The 25,278-nt window shown below is 42.9% G+C and overlaps 1 protein-coding gene across 1 annotated transcript in view; it reads right to left on the reverse strand.

Annotated features, from left to right (window-relative positions):
* COL22A1 (collagen type XXII alpha 1 chain) overlaps positions 1-25,278 on the reverse strand; it is a 268,070-nt gene that overhangs the window by 29,054 nt on the left and 213,738 nt on the right. Inside the window, exons 46-51 of the mRNA XM_058564983.1 lie at positions 20,762-20,815; positions 19,064-19,117; positions 14,626-14,679; positions 10,747-10,800; positions 5,695-5,748; positions 1,062-1,115 (exon numbers count right to left, since the gene is read on the reverse strand). Of these exons, the coding sequence (XP_058420966.1) occupies positions 1,062-1,115; positions 5,695-5,748; positions 10,747-10,800; positions 14,626-14,679; positions 19,064-19,117; positions 20,762-20,815 (324 nt within the window). The remainder of the gene's footprint in view (positions 1-1,061; positions 1,116-5,694; positions 5,749-10,746; positions 10,801-14,625; positions 14,680-19,063; positions 19,118-20,761; positions 20,816-25,278) is intronic.

Consider the following 25,278-nt stretch of genomic DNA (forward strand, 5'->3'; position numbering starts at 1 on the left):
TTTCACCTGGGAAGTCACTCTCCCTCCAATAAGCCAGGAACCACCTTAAATAAAACCAGTCCCTAATTCTGTGTTTTAACCTCCCATAGGAGGTGTTATTCTCCATTCTTAGATTTCTTCTCCTGGTGCAATCAGTTGAAAAGCAAGGAGATTTAGGGAGAGGAAAATTGATTTTTGGGTTTTATTTCCTTCTTATTAGATACTAGCCAGGTGAGTTATTGATTTTTTTTTTTTACAGAAAAACACATTAAGGAAATAGAACTAGCATTTTGATCTCCTACTTCTTGCCAGATAATTGGATTTTAGGATTTTCATTAACAGTCATTTTTTTTCAAAAACAAATTTAAGGAATTGTGTAAACTGTTATAAATTATGAAGGAGTAAAACATTTAACCAAAAAAACCCAACAACCCCAAAATACATAGAGTTCATTTTTATAGAAAAAGTGTCTGTGTATGTTTATATGTATAATAGCTTGACAGCTAGATATAGATTTCGACATATAAATGTCAGAATTCATATATAGAAAAAAAGACTAGGATGTTAACAGAGCTTTACCTCTGTATTGTAGAATTATAATTAACTATTTTCTTCTCTGTCACATTATTTTTCTTATTCTTTTTCTTATTATTACTGTCATCATTTGTTATTGTTATGCAATGACAATGGGTTACTTTTATAATTGGGAAAAAAAAACCTTAATGTGGAAAGTTGATAAAAGCTAAAATTAAGACTCATTTGTAGGTTCTATCATCCAGAGAAAGCCCATTAAAATTAATAAATAGGATAAGAACAGAGAAAACTTAGAACAACATGGTACAGATGGTTGCAATTTTGAAAATAAATGTTACAGCCATGGCGCATGAAAGAACTGAATTTATCACGTAGATGGGCCACTGTCTTAAACGAGAGGTGCTTCTGGAACCCACAGTCGGGTGGTCTCGGGGCCCCCTATCCCCCATGTCACAACCGTGTGGCTGAAGGCTTTATTCTACCACGGACAACACACACACACACACACACACACACACACACACACACACACACACATCAGCACTTACGGGGGGACCGCGGGCTCCCTCTGGTCCTGGCAGACCCGGCTCTCCTGTTTTGCCCTGAGAGTAAAGGAGAAAAGGAGAGTTTGAGGACAACATTTTAAGAATCTTCCTATTCTTGGCTGCCTGGGCTTCATAGTTTATATTTCCACAAGCCAGTCTCTGCTCGCCCTGCCAACTCGTTCCTCCGGCATTTTGGTCCCTTTCAGTCCATCCAAATCACCACCATGTATCCCACCCTATTATGTTCCTGGTTTTCCTGGGACAGTGTTGGCTGCATAGGTGTCATCTCTGGGGCAATTATTCAAAGTGCCCCTGTTCCTTCTCAGAAGTGTTCCGGTCTGGATGAGGAATTGTGTAGACATCCTCGTTATCAATGACTTTATACCTGTTTACAAAACCACTTTGAGGCAGCTATTAACTACTGCATGTTACAAATGGGGACACTGAGGCTCAAAGAAGTTATAGCTTCACCGAGTTAATAAGCAGCAAAGCCAGACTGAATCCCAGCTGCGTGCGACACCCAGAAGGATGCTTTTCTCACCCCAGCAACTGCGACTACTGACAGGGAGGCTGCGGTTTATCTGTCCTTTTCCCCATTTCATCTTCTCTTAGCTATCAAGAAGTTAGAGGAACACTTTTGCTATTTAAAATTCTTCACTACTAGCAGCTTGGTATTGCCCTGGAGAGAACCACGCCATGAATAAAAGCCAATGTGAGAATTGAGTGTTAAAGTTGAGTAAAGTGGTCAGAGGTGGGGGAGAGTGAGAGTGCAGAGGAGCAGGGGAAAGTGGGTGAGAGGGCACGTCTGATTGATGTGGAGACAGGGCAGATGCTTGCTCTGCCTTCATCGTAACAGGACTGCATGCCCAGTACACAAAACTGACTGCCTCATTTTCACACCTTATAAACCTTGAGGTTTATCATCAGGAGGGATACAAGAGGGAAAGGAGCATCCTCAGATTTAGAGGAAAAATTACAGAGAAGAAGCATGAGGCACAAAGCTCTGATTTCCAGGTTTGTTTGTTTCTTCCATCTTAGCTTGTCCAAGTCTAGCTGTGTGATCTTGGGGTGTCATTTCCCTTCCTTGGATCCGTTTCTCCTTGTAAATTCAGGACAATATCCCCCACAGGTCTTTGTGATCAAGGGTATACGGGCCTAGCCTGGCTCCCACTCCATAGTCATGTGGGATGGCCATCACTGGCCCAAGCTACAAATAGAAAAATGGTAACAACCAGCCACTGCTGAGGGTTTTCTATGTGCCAGACACAACTTCACACATTTATGTCAATGAGTCCTCACTGTAACTCATGAGGGAGGCACTATTGTTATCACTCAGGCAAAACACTGAGGCACAGTGATCTGTTCCAGGTTACACAGCTGGGCTTCTAATCCAGACATTTTGGCTCCAGAACCTCTGTACCTCATCCTACATTATAGTTAATCCTCAAATGCCTCTTAATAAAAATTATGCAACAGGCAACTCAAAAAGCTGCTTATCTGTCTATCTGTGTATCGATCTATCCATCCATCTATCCATCATCTATCTATCTATCCATCTATCTATCTACTGTCTGTCAATCCATCCATGTCCCTAAAGTACAAGAACTTGAAGGAATCAGTCAACGTGAAGAGTGACTCCTTAACACCTGGAACAAATGCTGCTGTTTCCCAGCCTCATCTCCCTGGCTCACCCAGGAGGGCACCTGCCGCTTTGTGGAACAGTCCTGCCTAGGCTGGAGGCTGCACACAGTACAGCCTTCGGAGGTGCTTCACACTTTGAGGTGTGGACGGCCCAAGTGATCCTCAGTTAAAACAGGTTTGAGGTTGACAGATAGCCCAGCCTCCTGGTCCCCAGCAGGGGTGGGAGCAGAGATTGCAGGTGCATGCCTCCCAAATCCTTGGAGGGTCTCCAGTGAGACTGGGCCTGGGTGGCCCATTGGGATGGCTCCCTCCCTGCCTGCCTGCAGTGGCTTTCCTTCCCTCCTCATTCCACTTCCTCACCTCCTCAGTGCTTCTTGGCATCACTTCCCAAATACTGCACCTGCCTCCAAACCCTTGTCTCCAGGTCCGCTCTCAGTGGGGCCCATTCCTGGGCCAGCTTCCTCCCCAGCAGCTCAGACTGATAAATGTCAGGATGGCCAAACACCGAGATTCCAGAATGAACCAACCGGTGAACCCTGGAATGCCCCTGGACGGGAGTCACTGACCCCACCTCTTCCAGGAGAACCAGCCTCCTGATGCCCTGACTTACGCTCTGCTTACCCAGCACAGGCCTGGTCTTACATCAGTCTATACCCAGTGCCTGGCACAGGCCTATCTGGAAAAGGCCTTCCATAAACAGACTGAACAAAAACCACTGGCCTCGGTTATCTTCTGCTATAAATGACAGCCTCTTGGGATAATACACCTTCTGCAGAAAAGCTGATTTCCCACCCTGCAGTTCTGAACTCTGAGGTCAGCCTCTAGCGTGTGAGTCCTGGATGCTTCCTTTACCAGCTGTGTGACCTTGGCCAGCCTACTTAACCTCTCTGTGCATTAGTTTTCTCATCTAGGGCAGTAATGATACCCACACCCCTCCATAGGGTTTTTCTGAGGATTACATTGAAAAATGTAAGGAAGTGCTCAGTACCCCTGGCCCTAGGTCTGCATGCGGTAGCTGTCAGCCATGGCACTGATATCTATCCTTTTCTCTCCAGTCCCATATTCTCAGCCTGGCTAGCTGCCATTTGCCCACGACAGGCAGCTCTGCTGGGCATCAGCCTTCAATGGCTTAGAGGAGCTTTTTACTTCGCTCGCTGCTGTAAGCGCTTTCTTTACCTATCAGCAGGGAACTCTGGTTTCAGCATCCGGCAAACAGTGTAAGATGATAGAGAAGGTGCTTCCGGCAAGTTGCATAAGATGCAGAATGAGTCATAATAGTTTATGACCAAACAAATTAAATGGAACATAAACCTCGCTGTAGAAACTTTTATGTAATTCCACAGAGTGGCTCTAAAGACTCCGAAGTTCTGACCTCATCCGGAGTTGGAACTAGGGCAGTTGGAGAAAGTAACTTCCTAAAATAATTAACAGTTAGATGAGCCTGATGAGTTTAACAAATGTCTCACCTCATTTGCTTCTGCAGCAATTCTGGCAAGTTGATACTATTATTCTAATTCTATTTGAAAAGAAGGTGAAGCTTGGACATGAGTTCTGACTCACTCCAGGTCACAGAGCCTGTAGGGGGTGGAGCCAGCATCTGAAGCCAGTTTCCTTCTTTCTTTTTTTAAAAGGAATCTGGAAGGCTGACTATTCAAAAATTACATACCATATTTATAAAATAGTCAAATGAGATCACTATACTTATTGTCATGATGCACATTTTTAAGAGAATTGGGGTATTGGGTATGACACTCTGAAGCCAGTTTCTTCTTCTCTGGTTGTGGTTGCAATTTTGGTATAAAATATTTTTATTGGATCATTATATTTTAAATTTAATTTCATCAATAAGTAATACATGCACATGGCTCCCAAAATTTAAAAGATAACAATAAAATAACATACTATGGAGTATAAATTTGCCTTCCCATCCCTATGTTCCTTCCGCTCAGGATCTCCCTCCCCTGGGTGGTAACTACTTGTATCGGTGCTTTGGGAGTCTTGCAGAGTTCCTTTATGTAAACAACAGAAAAAATATATGTAGACCCACTGGTACACGAAATAGGGCAGGCTAAACACATTGCTCTGTCCCTTTGCTTTTTTACTTAACAAAATATCCTGGCGAAGCCCCATGTCAGTACGAGAGACTGTCACCTCTCTTCCTAACACCCGCCTGGCACCTGCTGGGTCAGTCCGTCCCGTCATTAACCAGGCTCCTAGTGGTGGGCATTTGGAGAACACAGGTTTCTAAGCCCCGGATGCCGCCTTCCACCCTCCCCTCGATCCTGAGGCTGTGGAAGGGATTCATGAAGACAAAAGTCCTGCCAATTACTGAAGAATCATTGTCATCATGGAGCCCTGACCCCAATCAGGAGGAACTGACCAATCTAAGCAATGACAACTTTGGGGTCATAGATACGGGTCCGTAGAAATCCCTGAATTTTTCCAACCAGCAGCTACTAGGGCCACAGAGACGTCCTCCTGAGCATCTGGCCATCTCACTGTGTGTCCCGGGCAGCTGTCATCAAAGAAAAAACAAAACCAACGACTCCACGCCAAAGCTGAAGAAAGGGCCAACTCATATCCCTGGAGCTGGCAGGTATAGCTCAGGTTTTCAGTGGGTGTAACCCGCTTTTCAGGTATCAGATCTCTACTCCAGCCATGCTCACCCGCCCCAGTTCCCCTCCCATATCAATAACATTGAAGCTGCATGGGGCAGGAAAAATAATGCAGAACAGAGCCCAGGCTCAGGTTCTGATTCCGTCACCAGCCCATCCTGTGACTTTGGGCCCATCATTTCACCTGAGACTCAGTTTCCTGAGCTGTAAAATGAGGACAGTAGCATTGACCTTGCAGGGTTGTTGGGAGAAGGAAAGAAAGTAATGCATCGAAAATAACTCTCACTGTGCCCAGTTCACGGTAGCTCCTGGACACACAGTAGTTGTTGAGAAATTAACAATTTGGCACATAAAATGATAAGAAATTTAGTATTGCTTACCGGCTCTCCAGGGGGACCCGGTTTCCCATCTCTGCCCTCTTTGCCTTCTTCTCCCTGCAAGAGAAACTCAAATTGGTTATCTGGCTGAAGATGCTAAGAGGGAAGGATGGACAGACCGGTTTCAGCCTGTCTTTTTGCCCAGTGCACAGCTACATTCACACTTCGCAGTGAAGGGGCATTTCGACACACAGAATTGGTTGGATTTCCTGGTTCATCCCCAACACCAAGGTTCTGGCTTGGATCTCTAATCCGCAGTGCCTGGCATATAGTGGAAAAGCCATAAATCGCAATAGCATCATTATTATTGCCATTGATCAAAAGAAACCCCTACTGGACATTTTCATGAAGTCAAACTTGGACAATAGATAGGGCGTCGTATCTGGATAGAATGGGGGGTGAGGAGGACACTGAATGACGTGCAGGAGAGCACCTGGCACGGCTCCTGGAACACACGAGGGGCTCGGAGAATGACAGCAAGGATTTTGTCTGGGGTATAGAAAGGCTACGAACATTTCACATTTCTTTCCATGAAATCAGGCTATGATCCCCGCCCCTGCCATTCCCACCCCCTACTAGCCAACCTCCTGCTCTAGATACAGCACTATAAGCCTCATGTACATCTAAGAGGTCATTGTTCTTCAGATAACTCTGAAGATGGGAAAGACAGCTCTGCACAATGATTATGACATCACACAGACCCAGGTTCTGGGGAAAGCAAGCAACAAGACAGAAGGAAAACTGAGTCAAACTGGGCAAGGTTTGAATTCTGCTTGCACCTGCTAGGCATATTACCTTGGGCAAGTTATTGAAATCTCAGCTCCTCAGTGCCCCCCTCCTAAACAGAGATGACAAACCCGCCTGGCAGAGTCACTAGGTGGCTCAGAATGGACGCTTCCACTTGCAACGCTCAACAAGCCAGGCATCGATAACCAACACCAGCCACGTGGCTGCCCCTGCTGCGGCAGGCGCTCATGAAATTGTGCAGTGTTCCTCATCAGTGTCTTTAACATCAGGGCCTTGGCAACGGTGGGGAGCCACTGTGGACAGCAATCTAAGTTTACTGCCCGTCCAGGCTGCTGTCCCAATGCTCAACGTGCACCCGTAACTCTTTATGAATGCTGCTCCTGGTATAACCACGTTAACATAGAATACACCAGGTGAGCTGGCTCGGAGGCCTGGCTGTATTCACCCTCCTTTCAATTAAGAGTTTAACTCCAGAAACCACTTCTCCCCACGCATGGAGCAGCAGGACGGAGTGTACAGCAAAGAAAGCCAACGCAACAGGTTGAGACATGCTCAGGAGGACGAGCAAGACTCAGCCTGGAGGCTGAGGCTGGCAGGAGACCCCAGGGACTCCTGGGGCAGACACTCGGTCCCTGGAAGCCGCAGGAGCGCAAGTTCGGAAAATGCAGAGGAAGGCTGAATGTGGCATATTGAATCATCTGGGAAGAAAATCTGGGATCCAGGAGAGAAAAGCTGCCCCTTGCTGCCTATACGTTGATGAGCAATCCCTTAGCTTCTCAGAGCCTGTTTCTTCCCCTTTAATAAACAGAGATTCTCACACCTACACTGCAGAAGGAGGAGTTAAGGTTATAACTCATATATTAAAGAGTCTTTCTTGCACAGTGCATGGTGCAGAGGTAGCACTCAATAAATGGGGAGATTTATTATTTTACTTCACAGGAGCTAATGTTGCTGCTCAATGAATGCTAGCAGAGGTCACATTGCATCTCACAGGCCCTAGCAGAAGTGGAAGGCACTTCTTAACATTTAACATTTCTTATAGCCAATCAGTATAAGGAAATATACCCATGTCTTTTTGCAGGTTGCTTCTTCTACCTGAAATACCTTCTTCCTGACCCCTCTCAACTTTCTCTGCCTAGATAACTCGACCTTGAAGATTCATCTCCAAGGTCACCTCCCTCAGGCGCCCCTCCTGGTTTGGCTTGGGTGTCCATCCCCCAGGCTCCAATCTATCTATCACATCATGCATCAAGCTCTGTGTCAATAGTTTTTCCCTTTTTTGTTTGGTTTCTCGATGAGACCCAGGCTCAACACCAGCTGGGACCACGGCTGGATACGTCTGGCACATCAAATGCTGGCACAGGTCAGGGGCACGCTGCTTCTTCATGCATCACTCACTCCTCCTGCCCTTCATGCAGCCTGGCTTAGGAAGCATCTACTCGCCACTGTGCTGGGGAGGAGTGGGCGAAGGTGGACAGAAAACCAACAGGAATTTATGGCTGAAGATCCTGAGTGCTGCGAGGGGTCATGAAGGCAGAGCACAGCTCAGATTCCTATCTACCCCACTGGGGAGGTTCAAGGACGTCTCCCCAGAGAAAATGATGTCTAGCCAAGACCTCAGAATGAGCAGAGGAGTGGGGCCAGGGTGAGGACTGCATGTATTAACATATGGAAAGCTCTTTGCACAGAGCCCACCTTGTGGTGAGCACAATGTACATGAAAGCAATTTTAATTCTTATTGCTCAGGCAGAGGGGGAGAAAGAGTTTTCCAGAAATGATTTGTTGGAGGAAGGCAAAGTAGTTTAGAGTGGCTAGGAGTGAAGGGTATGGGTGAGGTTGGAGTTCAGAGGGCAGGAATGAGACAGAGACAGACGAGAAAGCAGGGTTCATTCATGAGATGCCAGGGAGGTAACTGCAGAGTCTTGGCTGAAGTCTGAGGACAGTAACAAGCAGAATGGAGTGACATGATGGGATCTGCATTGGAAGGAAAGGAGTGGGGAAGGAAGGAAGGAGAGAGGGAGGGAAGGAGAGATGGAGGAAGGGATATTACTAAGAAAATGGCATTATCACATCTAAGATTGTTTCTCTCTTCCCCAGTACTCTAGTACTTGGATGATAAGGGGTCAGCACAAAATCCAAACCAAGATTTTCTCCCCTTAACTTTGCCATTGATAGAATTAAATCAATAAGTATTTCCTAGCTGCTATGACACACTAGGCTACAGGGTTGCAGTTTATACCAACAGGGGTTTCACATCCCAGCATATCATTTAAGATCTGTGTGCCCTGGACAGGTCACTTGACCTCCAGGGTCACGGGTTTGTATCGAGGGCTATCGATGATGCCTGAGAAATGCCTCCTCAATGAATGGTAGCACTTATCAGACACTCTAGGAGGAAAGGTCTAGGAAAGTAATTCATTCATCCACATATTTCTTAATTAATATTTGCTGTGCACTCACTGTGTGTGGGAAGAAATAGCCTGCTCTCTTAGAACCTATAGCCCAAAACACAACCCCATGATTATCAAGCACCCTGCTTCTATGTCCCCAGATCTAGCAAACAGTGGGTGCCTAATTAGAGTTTGTTGAATGTGTGAATCAATTAATGAATAATGGAGGAAGTGGTCACTAATCAAACCATGACACAAATAAAGATTCTGTTACCAGCTGAGATAGGCACTCAGAAAGAAAAGAAAAAAGACTAAGAGAGCCTGTCCTAGCCTAGGGGCAGAGAAGGCTCCCAGGAAGTGATGCCTGGGATGAGGTGGGAGGGTCAAAGGCATCAACTAGTGAAAGAGGTGAGGAGAGGGCACTCTGGGCAGACAGAATGGCATGTGCACAGGCGCTGTGGCCTGGAGAGGAGAGGATGCAGGGTGTTCAAGGAACCAAAAGGAAGCCAGTGTGGCTGGAACAAAAGAATGCTCCATGGAGGGCAGGGCTTGGGAACTGTGGCCCGTAGAGGCCCCAGCTGCAGGCACAGGTCAGACCTGGAGCCACACAAGGATTCCTTCTCAATGGAGAAGGCAGCACATGGCCTCCCTGGACCAGCCTTATTACTACCACACTGGAGAGCTCGATCCTACTGAGAAGTATATTAAATCTAAAAGTCCAGAACAACATTTGTGGAAAGTGATTTTGCAATATGTACCAAGAACCTTAGATATTATTATACTCTGACAAGTAAAGCCCACTTTGGGGATCATCGAATACAAATTAAAAAAGTACCATGCATGCAAAACAGTCTATTGTAGATTTTTAAAATAGTTATAAGATTTATGAGAGAGCAGAAGAATCATTACATATATTACAGTGATTTATTGGATAGAGTGTATATAAAATTTAGGAGCATTTACTATCAGTGTGGAAAACAGAAAATGTTCATATCATCACAAATAACTAATTATCAGTTACGTACATATGTACGAAACCGGGGGCCAACTTGCTTTAACTATACTTAGCTGTCTGCAAAAGTAGTCAGATAATGCATTACTAAAGCCCACCCTATAGATAATGTCTCTGATGCCTGGGTCACCATGGTAACGGGGTGGTGTGCTCAAGTTTTTCAGGAACTGAGAGTCGAGTCTTTGTCCAGTTCAGAGTGGTTGAGACCACCAACTCATCAACTGAGCCTGTGCAGATGACCAATAAATGACCCTTTGACATCAGGGAGATAAAAACTCCACCCTCAGATCATGGAAATGCTGACATTTTATGACCATGCATCCTATGAAGAGCCGTGAAGCTGGAATAACTTGCGCAGATCATGAATTACCTCACTTCTCCTTATCTCCAATCATCTACTCCCATGCTTCACACCACCCTGGCCCCTGCCCCATAAATATCCCTGATCCCCATTTTCGGGGAGGCAGATCTGAGATTGATTCTCCTGCCTCCTTGCTTGGCTGTCTTATGATTAAATTTTTTCTCTTTGCAAACTCATTGTCTTGGTGATTGGCATGATTGTGTGGTGGGCAAAATGGACCTAGCTCAGTAACATGTATGTGTGTATGCTGATTATCTTAGCTATACATACACACACACACACAAATGTGCATGTGTGCAGAAAGCGAGATGAAAATTCCATTTACATAAGTAAGTAACAACAAATATATGCATAAGAGAAGAATGAGACTAAGATTTACTCCATCAAAAATTTAGCTGGCTTTGGTTAGTGATTATTTTTCTTCTCATATCTATAATGCACAAAATTCCCCTAGTGACCATGCCTTGTTTTAACTATGGTGAAATATATTTCTGTTTGCTTATTTTTGTAGTAGAGAAACTAGATTTTCTTTTAATGTCACTTACTGGAATTCCAGGTAATCCAGATGGGCCTTGGGGGCCAGGAGGACCTTCTTTCCCCTAAAAGATCCAAGACATAAAAACACCATTAAATCTCTCAGATCGGCTTTTCTGGAAGTAAGTGGTCTCACACAGAATTGCCTTCCGGGTTGGAAGGAGTCTGTGGTGAGAAACAACTAGTGTTTCTGTATCCCCCTTGTTGCTTTTCAGGCTTTGCCTCCTCCCAGGGCAGGGAGGTGCCCTAAACAGAATATAACTACACTGGTTGGTGTGCAGATCAGGACTCATTTTGGCCATGTTACTTAGACTCAGGAAATTAGAGATTGAAAGGCCTAGCGGGAAGAAGATATTGGGGCTTTGGTGTCTGCAAGACCTGCGTCCAGACCCAACTTTGTGCTTTGTCCCCAAATTGCCTGAGACTTGGGTCCTGCCATACAGCACAGGCCACAGCACCTGGGGGTGTTGGGCATACAGGACCCAACGCAACTGAAGAGCTGACCAGGGACCTTTATTATCATCATCGTCTTGTCCAGAAATTTCTAAACTTTTTACCAGCAATGGTCACTTTTAGTATCTCTTTTCCCCATGAAATAGAGTTCATGATTTGAAAGACTGTGTTTACCAAATTGCATTAATTAATACCTCCATTTCCTGTTTCATTCACCAAAGACACACATTACTGTCAACCAGCACTTCTATATCAGCATGAGGCAATCAGTGTCATCAATTCTATCCTGATGAGTACTTTTCTATCACCCTGCCTCTCTACCGCGAGTAGTTAGAGATCCTGACAATCTTATAATGTCCTGCCAGTGTTTCTTTTATGAGAAGATACTGATGCCAGGTTTTACATTCTAATCCACATGCCCCACAAAATGAGGTATTCCTAAGGGTGGTGAGTTTAGCCACTTGGAAGAAAAACAAAAGCAAAAATATTTTGATATTTATTTCAGATTTATACAGATTTTATATATTGTCATATAAAAAGTGTCCAATAAGGGGACCCAAAACACACTTCTTTTGTTAAGCACTAGTTAAATTCAGTAAAAACTCAATAATTGAGTTTTATTTCCCTATCTGAACAAAATAAAAAACATCAGTAATGCAACGTTAAGATATCAAGAATGTTTTTTTATAGACCCTTGGAAACTGATAAAGAATGGACAATGTTTTAAGTTCTATTAGTTTGTTAAAAATCTTTTCTCAAAAGGATTTACACTTTACATTCATGTTGAGAGGTTACTCTTAATTAAAAGAAAAAAGAATGCTATGTTTATTCATTTGCATGGATAACAATTTGGCACCCCTAGCATCTCTATTACCTTATGTTGCATGATATTTGAGATTGCCTAGACATACTGCCACTTAGACCAATGCAAAATAATAACAACAATAAAACCAAAACATTCTCCCCTCCCCATATCACAACACCTACAAACACATTAACAAGTGCATTCTTTTTGTCAATTTGGGACAAATACTCAATTATCATTAGGGATTTTTAAATATTGATAACTGAGCTTCCTTCCTGGATGTTTATTATTCCAAGGACTCTAGTATGGAAACACTAGTGATCTAGGACAGGGGTCAGCAAACTCCGGCCCTCTGCCTATTTTTGTAAATAAAATTTTATCAGAACACAGCCACACTGCTAGTTTACATATTGTCTATGGCTGATTTCACCCTGTCACAGCAGAATTGAATATTTGCAACAGAGACCATATGGCCCACAAGACTAAAATATTTATTATTTAGATCTTTTCTTACTTACATCAGATAAGTTGAAGATTCAACAAGGAGTCAGTATGCTTGTTCCTAAACCTGTTTGCTCCAGTTGTTATTTGTTATGGAAAATTATACAGTTTAATTATTCATTAGATAACCCAATAAAATTTAGGTGGAAAAAGAAAAAGAATGATCTTTTTACACAAATTAAGTTAGAACTTTGAAAGTTTTTGATAAAGATGAGTCACTCACTATCTAAATAGACAGCCAGAAAACAAGATAGCTATAAAAGATTAGCGAAATTCCTAACGATCTAGGATTCTACATTCATATGGCTTCACAGGTGTTGTTATATTCCCAAACCACTTTTTAAAAAAATGCAATAGTACGTGGGTGGATGTTCTTTTTCCAAGAATAATGACAAGAGACTACATTCATGGGACCCCAAATCAAAGTGAGGTCTTCATTCTATGTCAAAAAGATTGGCAAACGGTTTATATAATTTAATTCAAAATACAACGGAAATGTTTTAGATTTGTATGTATATATATATTTTTTTTTTTACTACACCCCATTTAACTTTTTTTTGGTTTCTGATTTTTAACTACCAACACTCATTGTTTGGTGCTAAGAAAACTATTTTCTGGCTGCTTGTTTACAGGGAAATATCAGGACCACGGACAGCGTCAAGCGCACACACACACACACACACACACACACACACACACACACACACACACCACCCCCCACCCCCCACCCCCCCCCGTAACTTGCCACAAGGTCCCACCATAGAATCAATGTCTTATACGGTTTAATTCTTAGGAATGTAATGATTTACATCTGGGCCTCACATCTTATTCTCTTCAGGCAAATAGTCCATTAGTTTTTATCGGGAAAATCTTTTGCTGTCTGAGAATCAATAAAAAGCTGTCTGCAGTATGTTTTACATTTTATTCATCCTGGGACTTCTGGGTAGGCTGCTTCCAAAGGATTGGCCAGATGATGATCATAAAAAGAATCATGTGGCTGTTATTTTTCAATCTCAACATCCCTCCAGCACCCAACCCCGACCATCCCACACAGGGGTCAGTGTGAAGTAGTAGAAAGAATACTGATTTGGGAGTTTTCTAATTGACTTAACTCCTAAACTGGATATTAATTTCTTGCATGACCTTAGACAAGTGACTTAACCCCATTGGGCTTTGTCATCCTTGTCTGAGGAGGAGAAAGTGGTCCTAGGTGATCCCTAAAGTCCTCTTGACACTAGAATCCAGAAATACCCAGGCAGGGTTGACCTGGTTGTTAGCCAGACTTGGAATATGACACTGAGATTCCTGTAGACTAGGACTTGTACCTGGCTCTGATCTTTCCTCATCGTGTGACCCTGACCTGGTCATTTCACTTCTCTCATCCCCCCCTTTCCTTATTTACAAAATAGAGATAATAACTGATGACCTTTCTAACAAATAGGGCAGTCAGACGAGATGAGGGATATTCATGTACTGTATATTCCTTTAAGGGAATATGCATGTGGTGGCTGCTAGCATGATGCCTGCTAAACTGAGGTTCACCTTTGCTTTATGGTATTAAAACCACAGTGGTTCTAGCAGCCTATGCAATGAATATAATGCTGGTTTTTGAGAAAAAAGCCTTGGGTTCAAATGCCAGCTCCATCAGTTGTGGTTCAGGACCCTCCCCTGTGACTGCCCCTGTCTTAACTTCACTCTGCCTTTTGAACAACTGGATGACAGTGGCTACCTCCCACCTGACAAGTCACCCAGTGCATAACATAGGATCAGGGTGGGTTAGCTCCAAGCCTTTCCACTCCACCCACGCCTGTTCAGAAGAGAAACCACACTGATGAGAAATAGATAGATGGGGCTAAGCCTAGGGCCTGTTTGAATTGGTTGTAAACTGAATTCTAGAATCACAGATTGGCAGATAATTTCATCCAAACCTTTATTTTAGAGAAGCAGTAACTGGGGCTTGTTAGAAAGTGATCCCTCCTGTGGTTTCACTGCAAGACTAGTAGTGAATAGAACCTCAAAATGAGTGAGCCATGGAAAGTAAGGAGGAACAGGGCAGGGCTGGCAAACACTTGGGGTTCTGGGAAGGTCTAAACACAGACTGAAGGCAGATCCTGTCCATTGAGGCACTTACCGGTGGTCCTTGGATTCCTGGTGGTCCAGCAGCTCCTGCAATTCCACCTGCTCCCTAAGGATGACAAAGCAGAAAGCCAGTTTGTTGTCTACCTGAACAGAGATCATTAGCATGAAGCAATGCACGGATCTTACATCTCGTGCCCCTTCCCGGCTGCCTAAACCATGAGTACTTCAAAGGTGTTTCTGCCTTCCCAATCAGGTCAGGCTAGTCTCTGGGAACACAATGTTGGGAGGAAAGTAGCCACGTTTTAGGAAGGGCCAAAGCATTCACTAGCCAGTCATCCCTAACACAACAGTAAATGGTCTCACTTCAGAGTGGACATTTTCCACTAATATCAGGGAACATTTAGGATGGAAGGGAAGAAATGAATGATTGGATTTGTCTTCCAGGGACATAAGGAAGGCAACTGCTTGTATGAACTCGGGGATGAAGAGATGTATATATGGATAAATGGAAGAGGAGTTCTACAGTGGTAAGTAAGTGGTGCAAAGTGATCCCCAGACATGCTCTGCCTCAGGGTTGTTGCACATGCTGTTCCTTCTGCCTGAAATCTAATATCCCATGTGTCAGAGCTCTTATCCTCCCCTCCTCTGTCTTGCCTCAGGTATCAGCTTATCAGTGTGACATTATCTGCATATTAGATCCAAAATTGCAAGCCCTTGCCTCACAACCCCTTTTCTGTCTTTATTTTTCTCCATAGCATTTGCTACCATCTGACATCCTTGGGTTTATTGACTTATTTGTTTTTATTGGGAACTAAAACAGTGCCTTGGACATAGTGGGCATTCAATCATTATTTCTTGAATACATGAATGAATTAGGAGCTGGGCTGGCTGGGTGAGAAAGGCAGAGGTTCTTTAGACTATTTAATACATTGCCTCTTACTAGCTTGGGTCAAGTGATATAAGATCTCTAAGCCTCAGTTTCCTTATCAGTAAAAGGGTAGAAAATGATATTGCCTACACCATAAGGAGGTGAGGAGTAAATGATGCAATGCTTACAATGCGTTTAGCATAGAATAGAGGGTCTAGGCTAGAAGTGTACCCTCTTAGAGCCAGTGTCCTTGGGTCCATGTCCTGGTTCTCCACTGACTAAAACATGTAGTCTTAGGCAAGTGATTTTACTCCTCTGCATCTCAGTTCCTTTGTAAAATGGTAAAAAGATGCCACCTATTTCACCTGAGTTGTTGGGGGAATTGAGTAAGTTAATACATATAAAGAGTTAGCCAGTACCAGCCACGTACTAAGGGCCCTCCACAAAGGGTTCTCCATTATCATAAGTGCTGATGACAGTGGTCTTCTGTGTGTCTGTTGGCCAGCCCACAGCCAGGAACACTGCAGATAATCACTAAATATGGGAGAACAAATAAGCAAGCTCTCACAGTACTTCATTGATACCTTTCCAGCAGTCTTTATTTAGTTGTTTCACATACATTTACTGAACGCCTATGTTGTCCAAGTTCTGGTAAAGTTTTAGGGATACAGAAAAGACCAGACCATGGTCTTAGATCTCAAAGAAATCTGATGTAGCTGTAGAAGATGTGTCTTATTCTCCATGTAAGACAAATCCTGGGGACAGGCCATCAAAGGATGAATGGATAAAGAAGATGCGATATATATACACTGTGGAGTACTACTCAGCCATAAAAAAGGATGAAATCTTGCTATTTGTACATCATGGATGGACCTTGAGAGTATTAGGCTAAGGGAAATAAGTCAGAGGGATAAAGTCAGATACCATATGATCTCATGCATAAATAGAGGATAAAAACAATAACAAACAAACACATAGAGACAGTGATTGGATTGGTGGTTACCAGAGGGGAAGGGGGGAGGGAGGAAGGCGAAAGGCATGATTAGGCACATGTGTGTGGTGATGGATTGTAATTAGTCTTTGGGTGGTGAAAATGATGTATTCTATACAGAAATCAAAATATTACGAGGTACACCTGAAATTTATATGTTATTGACCAATGTTACCGCAATTTAAAAAAAAAAACAAAAAAACAAAGTCAGGCAGAATCCCTGCTTAACTCTAAAAAATAAATAAATAAAATAAAATATACATCTCATAAAAAAAAAATCCTGCGGACAAGATACAGTCTGATTTGCCTCCACCTCTTCCACTACGTAAAGATTCAGTAAATATTCACAAAATAAAGGGATATTGATGATATTTAAACAAATAGCCTAAGGTTCACACTTCCCTGCACCTGGGCTGCTGCAGGGGAAAATTACACTTCTAGTCCAAACCTAACAAAGCAATGCAGTTCTACTCCAAATCTGGATTCTTCTACATAATTTTGCCAAAAGCTTCTGGCATACTAGACTCTGGAACCCAGCTAAGCTGGAATTAAATTTCCTACTGTAGGTTGGGAACAGGATAAGGGCTTTATCTGGAAGAAAGATGCTAACTGAGCACCAGAAAATAAACTCTGAAAGAAGCCTTGTCTGCTTGGTATCCATATCCCTTGGTACCTCGGACAGGGTCTGACACATAACAAGCACTCAAAAATCAACACATAAATGACCAGGAGGGTTAATTTTCTGGTCTGAGTTGCTTTTGCATGACTGACTGCTGAACCTGAATGGGCAGCTGACTCAGCATCCATTTGCCAAAGGCAATTAACAGTAGAAGGCATGACACAAAGTAGAAGCTCAATTAACATCTGCCAAGTGAATCGAAAGCATCAATCAGTTGGAGACTGACAAGCTAGCTGCTGATTACGATTGTTTCTGAATCTCAGATTCATCATCTAGCACAAGAATAATAAGCCAGGAGCCATTTCCTACAGTTGTCATAGAGTTCTAAAGTTCCAGCAAATTTCAGGGAGAAGAGAACATGGTTTCTTTTGTATGGGAGATGTGTCATGGGCTTTGGAAGTACCAGGGTGGGGTGGGGATGGGGCTTTAACCCAGCATTCATTTTCTAAGTCCTTCAGCTATTAGGTGGCACAGAGAAGCTAGAGTCATTATTATTTGAAATTATTCATGAAGGAACTCTTTTTAAGTAAAATTAGTTCCCTCCCAAGTGTTCCTGGTCACTTAATGCTAATGCCTTTTCCCACTACCCAACCTATTGTCGTCTTGATTGGTTTTTCCTTTTGCTGATTGTCAAATGCTACAAACCCCAATAACCTATGCAAATACAATGCAAAGCAATTTCCTAAGTGAAATTATGCATTCTGAGACAAATGTAGAATTTCATGAAGTTAAACCACAGCAAACTGATCAATCCCCTAAAAGGTTGTTCACAAATGTGCACGTGGCAGAGTTGCAACACTTAAAGATTGAGGCTGAGAAATTGAAAAGGATGTTAAAGCAAAGGCACTGGAGGAGGTCGGGGGGCGCGGGGGGTGAGTTGAGTATCAAAGACTTAAGGCAGGTCTCTGGAAAACTGGGAAAGCTTTCATTCTTTTGTAGATGATTTACCTTTTATGAGTCTGCTGTAAAAGTCACTCGTGAGGTGAAAGATGTTGTTTCATGCTCTCATATGATTTTATCGAAAAAATACACTTAAAGCAACTTGATTTATTCTAAGAATTAGCACACAGTTACAATTAGAAGTCGATTAGAATTTGTTAAAAAGAAGACAAAGTGGGGTCGGCCTGGTGATGCAGCGGTTAAGTGCACATGCTCTACTTCCGCGGCCCAGGGTTCGCAGGCCCAGATCCCGGGCATCCACCAACACATCACTTGTCAAGCCATGCTGTGGCGGCATCCCATATAAAGTAGAGGAAGATGGGCACAGCTGTTAGCCCAGGGCCAATCTTCCTCGGCAAAAAGAGGAGGATTGGCATTGGATGTTAGCTCAGGACTGATCATTCTCACAAAAAAAAAAAAGACAACAAAGCAAGCTTAATTTCACACATTTTAACTTCATGATCCTAACCAAATCTCTTTTTCAATATTTATTATAAGTTGAAAAATGAAGAGTTGAAAATAGTAGTAAGGAACACTAATAATAATTTGTAGTTTTTATTATTGTTATTGTTTATAGAAAAGCCAGGAAAATCTGGGCTTATATGTACACTCTGTGATTCCCAGAACCTCTCAACACGGGACAGGTTCCTAAGCAATAGGGAAAGTTGCTTCTACATTCCTTACTTAAGATCCTACCTTGCAATTATCCCAGGCTTCCCATCTCCTAAGATGGATAAAAAATAATAATAACTCAAGCCTGTCCATCCCTGCTAATGCCCCCTAGTCCCAATAGCATTCTAACAGAACTGTCCATTAATGCTCCTCCAGTCCCCCTGCACTCACCCCAGATGCCTACAGGACCTGCACTTTCAGCTCATCCCTGGGCACCTTTCAGGTGTCAGCCTGTTCCTTAAAATGAGAGGCAGCTCCAGTGTGATACCATCTCCAGTGAGTACGGAAGAGTGTTCAAATGTCAAGGCCAAAAGAGGAGGAGATTAAAAATTATGACTTACCGGTGCCCCAGGGTTCCCTGGGGGCCCCATGAAACCTGGAACTCCAGGATGACCCTAGGAAACATGAGAGGCAATGCTTTAAATGACTCATAAAAACTGGATTACTTTGTGCAAATACCAAATTTCAGTCAACAATCTGGAATCTACCATCTAACTCCAATAACAATTTTGGGTAAAGACGCTGAGAGCAAAAAGAGCTTTTTAAATATATATCGCTGGTGTTTCAATAGGTTGAGACAGTATCTGACAATATTTACAAAAATGAATCTATGTTGAAAGTGGATTTGCTTCAAAATAATGTGAAGGAAGACGGTGTGGGGAAGTGGTTGAGCATGTAGATGAAAACAAGAGTGGCAATAATGGCTAAGAGATATTGTGCCTGGGTGATAGGGGGTTCTTCTTATCATATTCTCTTATTTTTATGTGTATTTGAAGTGTCCCATAATAAAACTTTAAAAACGAATAAATACATACACACGTACAATACATGCCCACAATGGGAATTGTTAGCTTAACTGAATTTTGGCATCTGTACTAAGACAGTATTACAGTTATTTTAAGAAAGAGACTCATGTCTCCTTGCGGAGAGGAGGCTGTGCGTATTTTAGAATGCGCTAAACCAGTTATGGTGCAAAGTGTATTGCATCTAACATTTAGTTCAGTACAACAATGTTATGAAACCAAACAAACCACCATGGAAGAAATGATTTCCCTGCCATGCACCTCCAACTCCTGCCACTGGAAAACACAGGCTACAACATTCAGTATGGAGTGCATTGCCTTTGACAACTCTTTCTTCTAAGAATCATCCAAACACATCTTGATTTTCCACATACAGATGGAATTTTAGCTGAGTATGTTATTCAGACCTTGAATATAGCTCTTAACTCACTGCCTCTGGATTACTTGCTCAGAAGCCTCTCTCCCTCACTGAACTGAAAGCCCCGTGTGGTTAGGGATTTGCCCATTACTCATTCTGTATCTCAGAGTCTGGTGCAGTGACTGGCATGGAGCTGGTTTACATGAGTACTAACTGAGAGATGTGTAGAAGAGTGAGAAGGAAAGGGGGAGGGCAGGTGGGAGAGAGGAAAGGAAAAGAAAAAAGGGGAAGAGTGACAGAAGTGAAGCAGACGCACGATAGCCAATGTAAATGGCAGAAGGGCTGCTAGAGGCTGAGTGGAGACTGCAGAATCAGCCGGTAGCACCTGATAGGAGACGATGGGAAGGCAGTGTTCAAATCCACAGAAAGAGCAGCCTGTCATCACTGGCACCATCTTACAACGCTTTTGAAGTGGTCCAGCAGGGCTGGATGGGCACTAGGCAGAGAAGGAGCATCTGTGAAGCATTTCAACTAGCACCATGAGTCACATAATAGAAATGATGGCAGGGTGGAGGGAGGAAGGGGACATTTTGTAATGAATCACTACCATTTCAGTGAACAAGAAGCACTAAAGGTAAGAGTCTAAAATAACAAAAGAAAAGAAAAGGCACACTCCTCAGATAATAGGAGGACAGAAATGCAACAATGAACGAGAGGAATCAAGATGAAAATCATGAAAATGTGATTTAAAAAAAAAAGTCCTACTGCAGTCAAAGAAGAGACAAGGAATGATGTCAGAAATGGTGGAATGAAAGTTACCTCGGAGAAACAGTGATGCTTCTTTAGGGGGAATAGTTCATTACAAAGTGAGTTTTTACCTGATCACCTTTCTGTCCAACCTCACCGTCTGCACCACGCTCTCCTTTACTTCCCTTGGGACAAAAAAAGAAAGAAAATTACTGGAAATTTTGTTAGAACTACATCACAAAAGAAAAAAATTTGCATGTATTCATTCATCCATTTGTTCATTCACTCATTCTTCATCAATCTCTTATCAAGTTTGTGCTGTAGGCCAGGCATGGTGTCAGTAGATAGAAACTATGACGTCTGGTTGAAGAATTGAAGAATGGTTGGAAGACTGGCTTAATTGGGTTGTGGAGTGCTGAGTGGGGGGCAGCAGAAAAATGGGGCTGGGGACACAGGCAGAGCCACTTCATTGAGAGCCTTCTAAGTCCACTCTTGAATCTGGATTGAGTTGTAGGCACTGGAAACCATTAGAAGGATGTCTGACTGCCCTAGTTTTCAGAAGGGCTCCTCTGGCTGCAGTGTGGGGTGGGCTAGAAGGTCTGGGATATAGAGAGGATGATCAGTTAGGAGGAAACTGAGATGCTAACAGGCGTGAGAGGGAAAGGAGCAGAGTAAACACAGTGTCTGTGGGCATCACAGAGTAGGTGTAAGGGTGAAGAAAAGGGGGAAGTTGAGATGGTGGTGGATAGGGCAGCACTGCACAGTGGGCTGATGAGGAAGACTGTCTCCATATATATGCTCCTTGTTTCATTCCTTCCTAGCTGTGGGACCTTGAGCAAGTCACTTAAACTCTGAATTGTAGAGTTTTTCAATCTACAAAACACAGAAAATAATGACGTTCACCCCGCAAAATGTTGGGTGAATAAAATCAGGTAATACATGGAAAACATTTATCATAGAGCTCAGAACACAATAAGAGCTCAATAAATATTAGTTATAATTATTTTTTTTCATTATTTTGTATTTGAATCCTGACTTTGTCATTTACTAACTGTGTCGTTGAGCAAAGTGCTTCAACGCTCTGTTTCCGGATTTCTAAAATGGGAATTAAAATAATAGTATCCTTGGCATGGGGTTTTTGTGAGGATTAAATGACCTAAAATCTACAAAGTGCTTAGACTAGTGATGGACTCAGTGTTAGCTCTCAAAAAACATTAGCTATCATCCTTCTCATCATCATCACCACGATCATCACCATCACCATCACTATCATCATTGTAACCATCATTATCATCATCATCATCATCACCATCATCACTGTCATCAACATTACCATCACTATCATCACCATTTTCACAATCATCATCACCAATATCATCATCGTTATCACCACTACCATCACTATCACCCTCCTCTTCCTCCTCTTCCTCCTCATTGTCAACATCACCATCATCACTGCTATCACCATCATCATTGTCATTATCATTGTCATCAAGATACTCATAATATGCAACCTACCAAAAATAATTTTTACAGACTAACCCTGAAAGTAACATTCAAAAGTTCCAATCTCTCTTAGTTGTCACCTATTCTGGCTCTGCATTTACTGTGTTAACAAATGTATTTCAGTAAAATGTTATTAAACAGAAACATTTCAGTTCCTTTAAAATAATGCATTATGCAGTAAAATAACTCTTTGGCAGTAAGTCAGTCTTGGCTCTGGTTCCATGTCTGTCTCCCTTCTCTTTGCATCCTTGAGCAGATCATAGCCCCTCTTTGCTCTCAGTTTGTTCATCCAGTAAAAGAAGAATGGGGGGTGGGGGTGGGGAGAGGTCAATCCATAAGGCTCCTTGCAGGCCCAGAACCCTACAGTTCTCTCACTGAAACATCAAATCCAGCCCTCTTCCTATCCAGGCTGTCGCACAACACCAGCAGTTCACTGATGACGATGACTACATAATAACACTCCCTCCTGCCTCTTGGAGGTATATGGGGAGGGGTAGATTGAGCTAATGCCTGTAAAGGGCCAAAGGCCATTGTGTAGAGGAGAAATTTAAAAATAGGTTCAGAGGGGAAGAGCGCTTGTTCCAATATCTTTGCCTGTAATCATTTCTACTGGTTTTGAATCCATAAAGCCAGGACACTGTCTCCAGGTCGCTTTATAATATCAATGAAAAGAAGTGACACAGAATAGCACACCATTTCCCTGACATTTAGGACAGCTGCCTTACAGGTCAATAGTTTCCTTTCAAACTCCAGTCCTCAGTCTGGGATCATCTCCCAACAACCAAAATGTCAGCAGCTCAAGGATCTCCACAGTTGTCCCTGTCTCCTTCTCCACTGCAGCAGAGGATCAAAGCAAACATAGCCACCCCCAGGCCTGACTCATTTCCTTCCAGAACAGAGGACTGATATTTTCAGAGCCCCTGCTCTGCTGGGCACTCTGCCGGGGCTTTCCACATCAGATCCCATTTCATGTATTTCTTTGTTTATACCCTGAGCTGGTGCAAAAAAAAAAATCTTAATATGACTATGTTATCCAATTTAGCCAGTAAGACTACTCTGTGAGGTAGGGGTTATTATCAGGGTGTATAGATAAGACATCTGAAGGCCAGAGAGGTTAAGTCATTCATCTGAGGTCACACAGCTAATAAAAACAACAAAATTTGGCATCTAATCTGGATCTGTCTGTCTGATTATCAACTATCCAAGCTGCCTCTCCCTGCCCAAATTACTTTCCTGGCTATTTTCCTGGGCCATGATGCCCCGTTCCACTGGTTTTATAATGTCAGGAGCACTGGATTTCTAGTCTGGAAGCCTGATGGAGCATGCTGACCACGTTCCGGGAACCTTTCTATGCACTGAGGATACAGCAATCAACAAGACAGATTAAAAACAAAACAGAGAGAAACAAACACAGCAACCACCACCTGCCCACCTGGAGTTTCTATTCCAAGGAGATTACTAGTTCATTACTCTACTAGCTCAGTTCTCTTCAGAAGAGGTTTATTGAGGATCCATTGTAAGGGCCAAATGTTTCCTGTTGAAAATAAGGGAAGAGACTCTCCCCACAACCCCTTTTATTAGAGCATTTAGATTAGAAAAGTTGTCATTATGAGTTCTTTCTCTGTCTCTGAAATGTATGTAAATCCTTTTAAAACCTAATTAAGACTTTTGCCAGCACTAGGACCCAGGAAAGTCTTTCTCGAGAACCTGAGAACCATCTCTTTGAAATGTAATTATTGAGAAAGATAGCACCCCATCTCCCAGTCTCTGTGGGAAAGTGGGAGCCTCACTTCTTCAAGGCGCCTTGCTCCAAACTCCAAAACTACCCCCTGCCATAAAGATGTGAGAAATTTGTGTTTCTTTTGCATAAAGCTCATTAACTAACACAGATGGGCACTCCAATTACCAGGTGAACTAAGGATGAGCATGTGTGACAGATGCTGCTGTCAGGTCCTCCTACTTGAGGACTAGTGATTGTGTATCTTGAGGACATGCATGTAATGGGTCATAGCTGCCTGGCTGTAGAGAAAGGTTAGATTTCTTTGTCTTGGCCATCACTTGGTGGCTTGCCTGTGACACACATTGCCTTCTGGGTTAATGCATTTTCAATAATAAAACTGTTTTCCTTTTCTTCTACCTTTGTTGAAGGTTTTCTGGATTGGGAGAAGATTATATTTAGTTTTTAAGTATATTTTCTCAACACCATCATGTGCTAAGCAGATAATGTAACAATTATTTAGAGATTATGTCCATACCAGGGGCTGCTCTATGGATGTTGGCCTTTGTGAATCCACCAAACAGGCAATTCTCTCAGGGGGTTTACAAACTGTTGAGGGCAGGGCCTAAACTTTCTCAAATTAATAAGTCTCTGTTACTCTCAGAATAAACCATGTCTCTGAATTTTGTGTGTTGTTTTTCTGCCTAGAAAACCTTTCCCCAAGGATGCCAGGCAAATCTCTGCCTAACTTTCCAATTCAACTAAAATCCTACCTCCTCCAGGTGGCCTTCACAGGTGACCCCTTGCCCCATAGTGTTATTTTCCTTAAAGTCATTTACTCTTCTCCTGATAATTCATCATAGGTGTTATTAACTCAAACAGAGTAACAAGTATGAGGACCACTCCCAGTAACACGTTACAACCAGTAACAGTCCCAATGCTTCCTACGTGCTGGGCACCATGCCTGGTGCTCTGTAAATGTTTCCTTGTTTAAACCTCACATCCTTTTTGTGAGATAGGCCAGATGGTTCTTTTACAGATGAGGGACCTGAGATTCAGAGAAGTCAAATAAATTCTCCAAGTCCTATAATTAGTAAGTGAAATTCCCTCAGCTAATAAGAGGCAGAGCAGGTTGGGGAACCATTGACTTCCAAAGCCCAGGCTTGTGCCCACCACTCTTGGTGACCTCTAGCCCAAGTCTGACTTCTTTAAGAGTCACCACCTTGTACATCTTTCTTCTCCACTACAGCATCAGGCCCTGGAAGGCATGGCCTGTATCTGACCTATTTCTATACTTCTTGACTTGGAAGGGAGATGTTTAAGGGGGTGCTTGCTGAGAATCTTTCAGGATTGAGGCAGCTATGGGTGAAAAGAGACTTTGCTCCTGGAGAAAGGATGGACCAAATGGCTCTGGGTTACCTTCTG

The sequence above is a fragment of the Diceros bicornis genome, chromosome 21, assembly GCF_020826845.1.
Source record: "Diceros bicornis minor isolate mBicDic1 chromosome 21, mDicBic1.mat.cur, whole genome shotgun sequence".
Classification (NCBI taxonomy): Eukaryota; Metazoa; Chordata; class Mammalia; order Perissodactyla; family Rhinocerotidae; genus Diceros; species Diceros bicornis.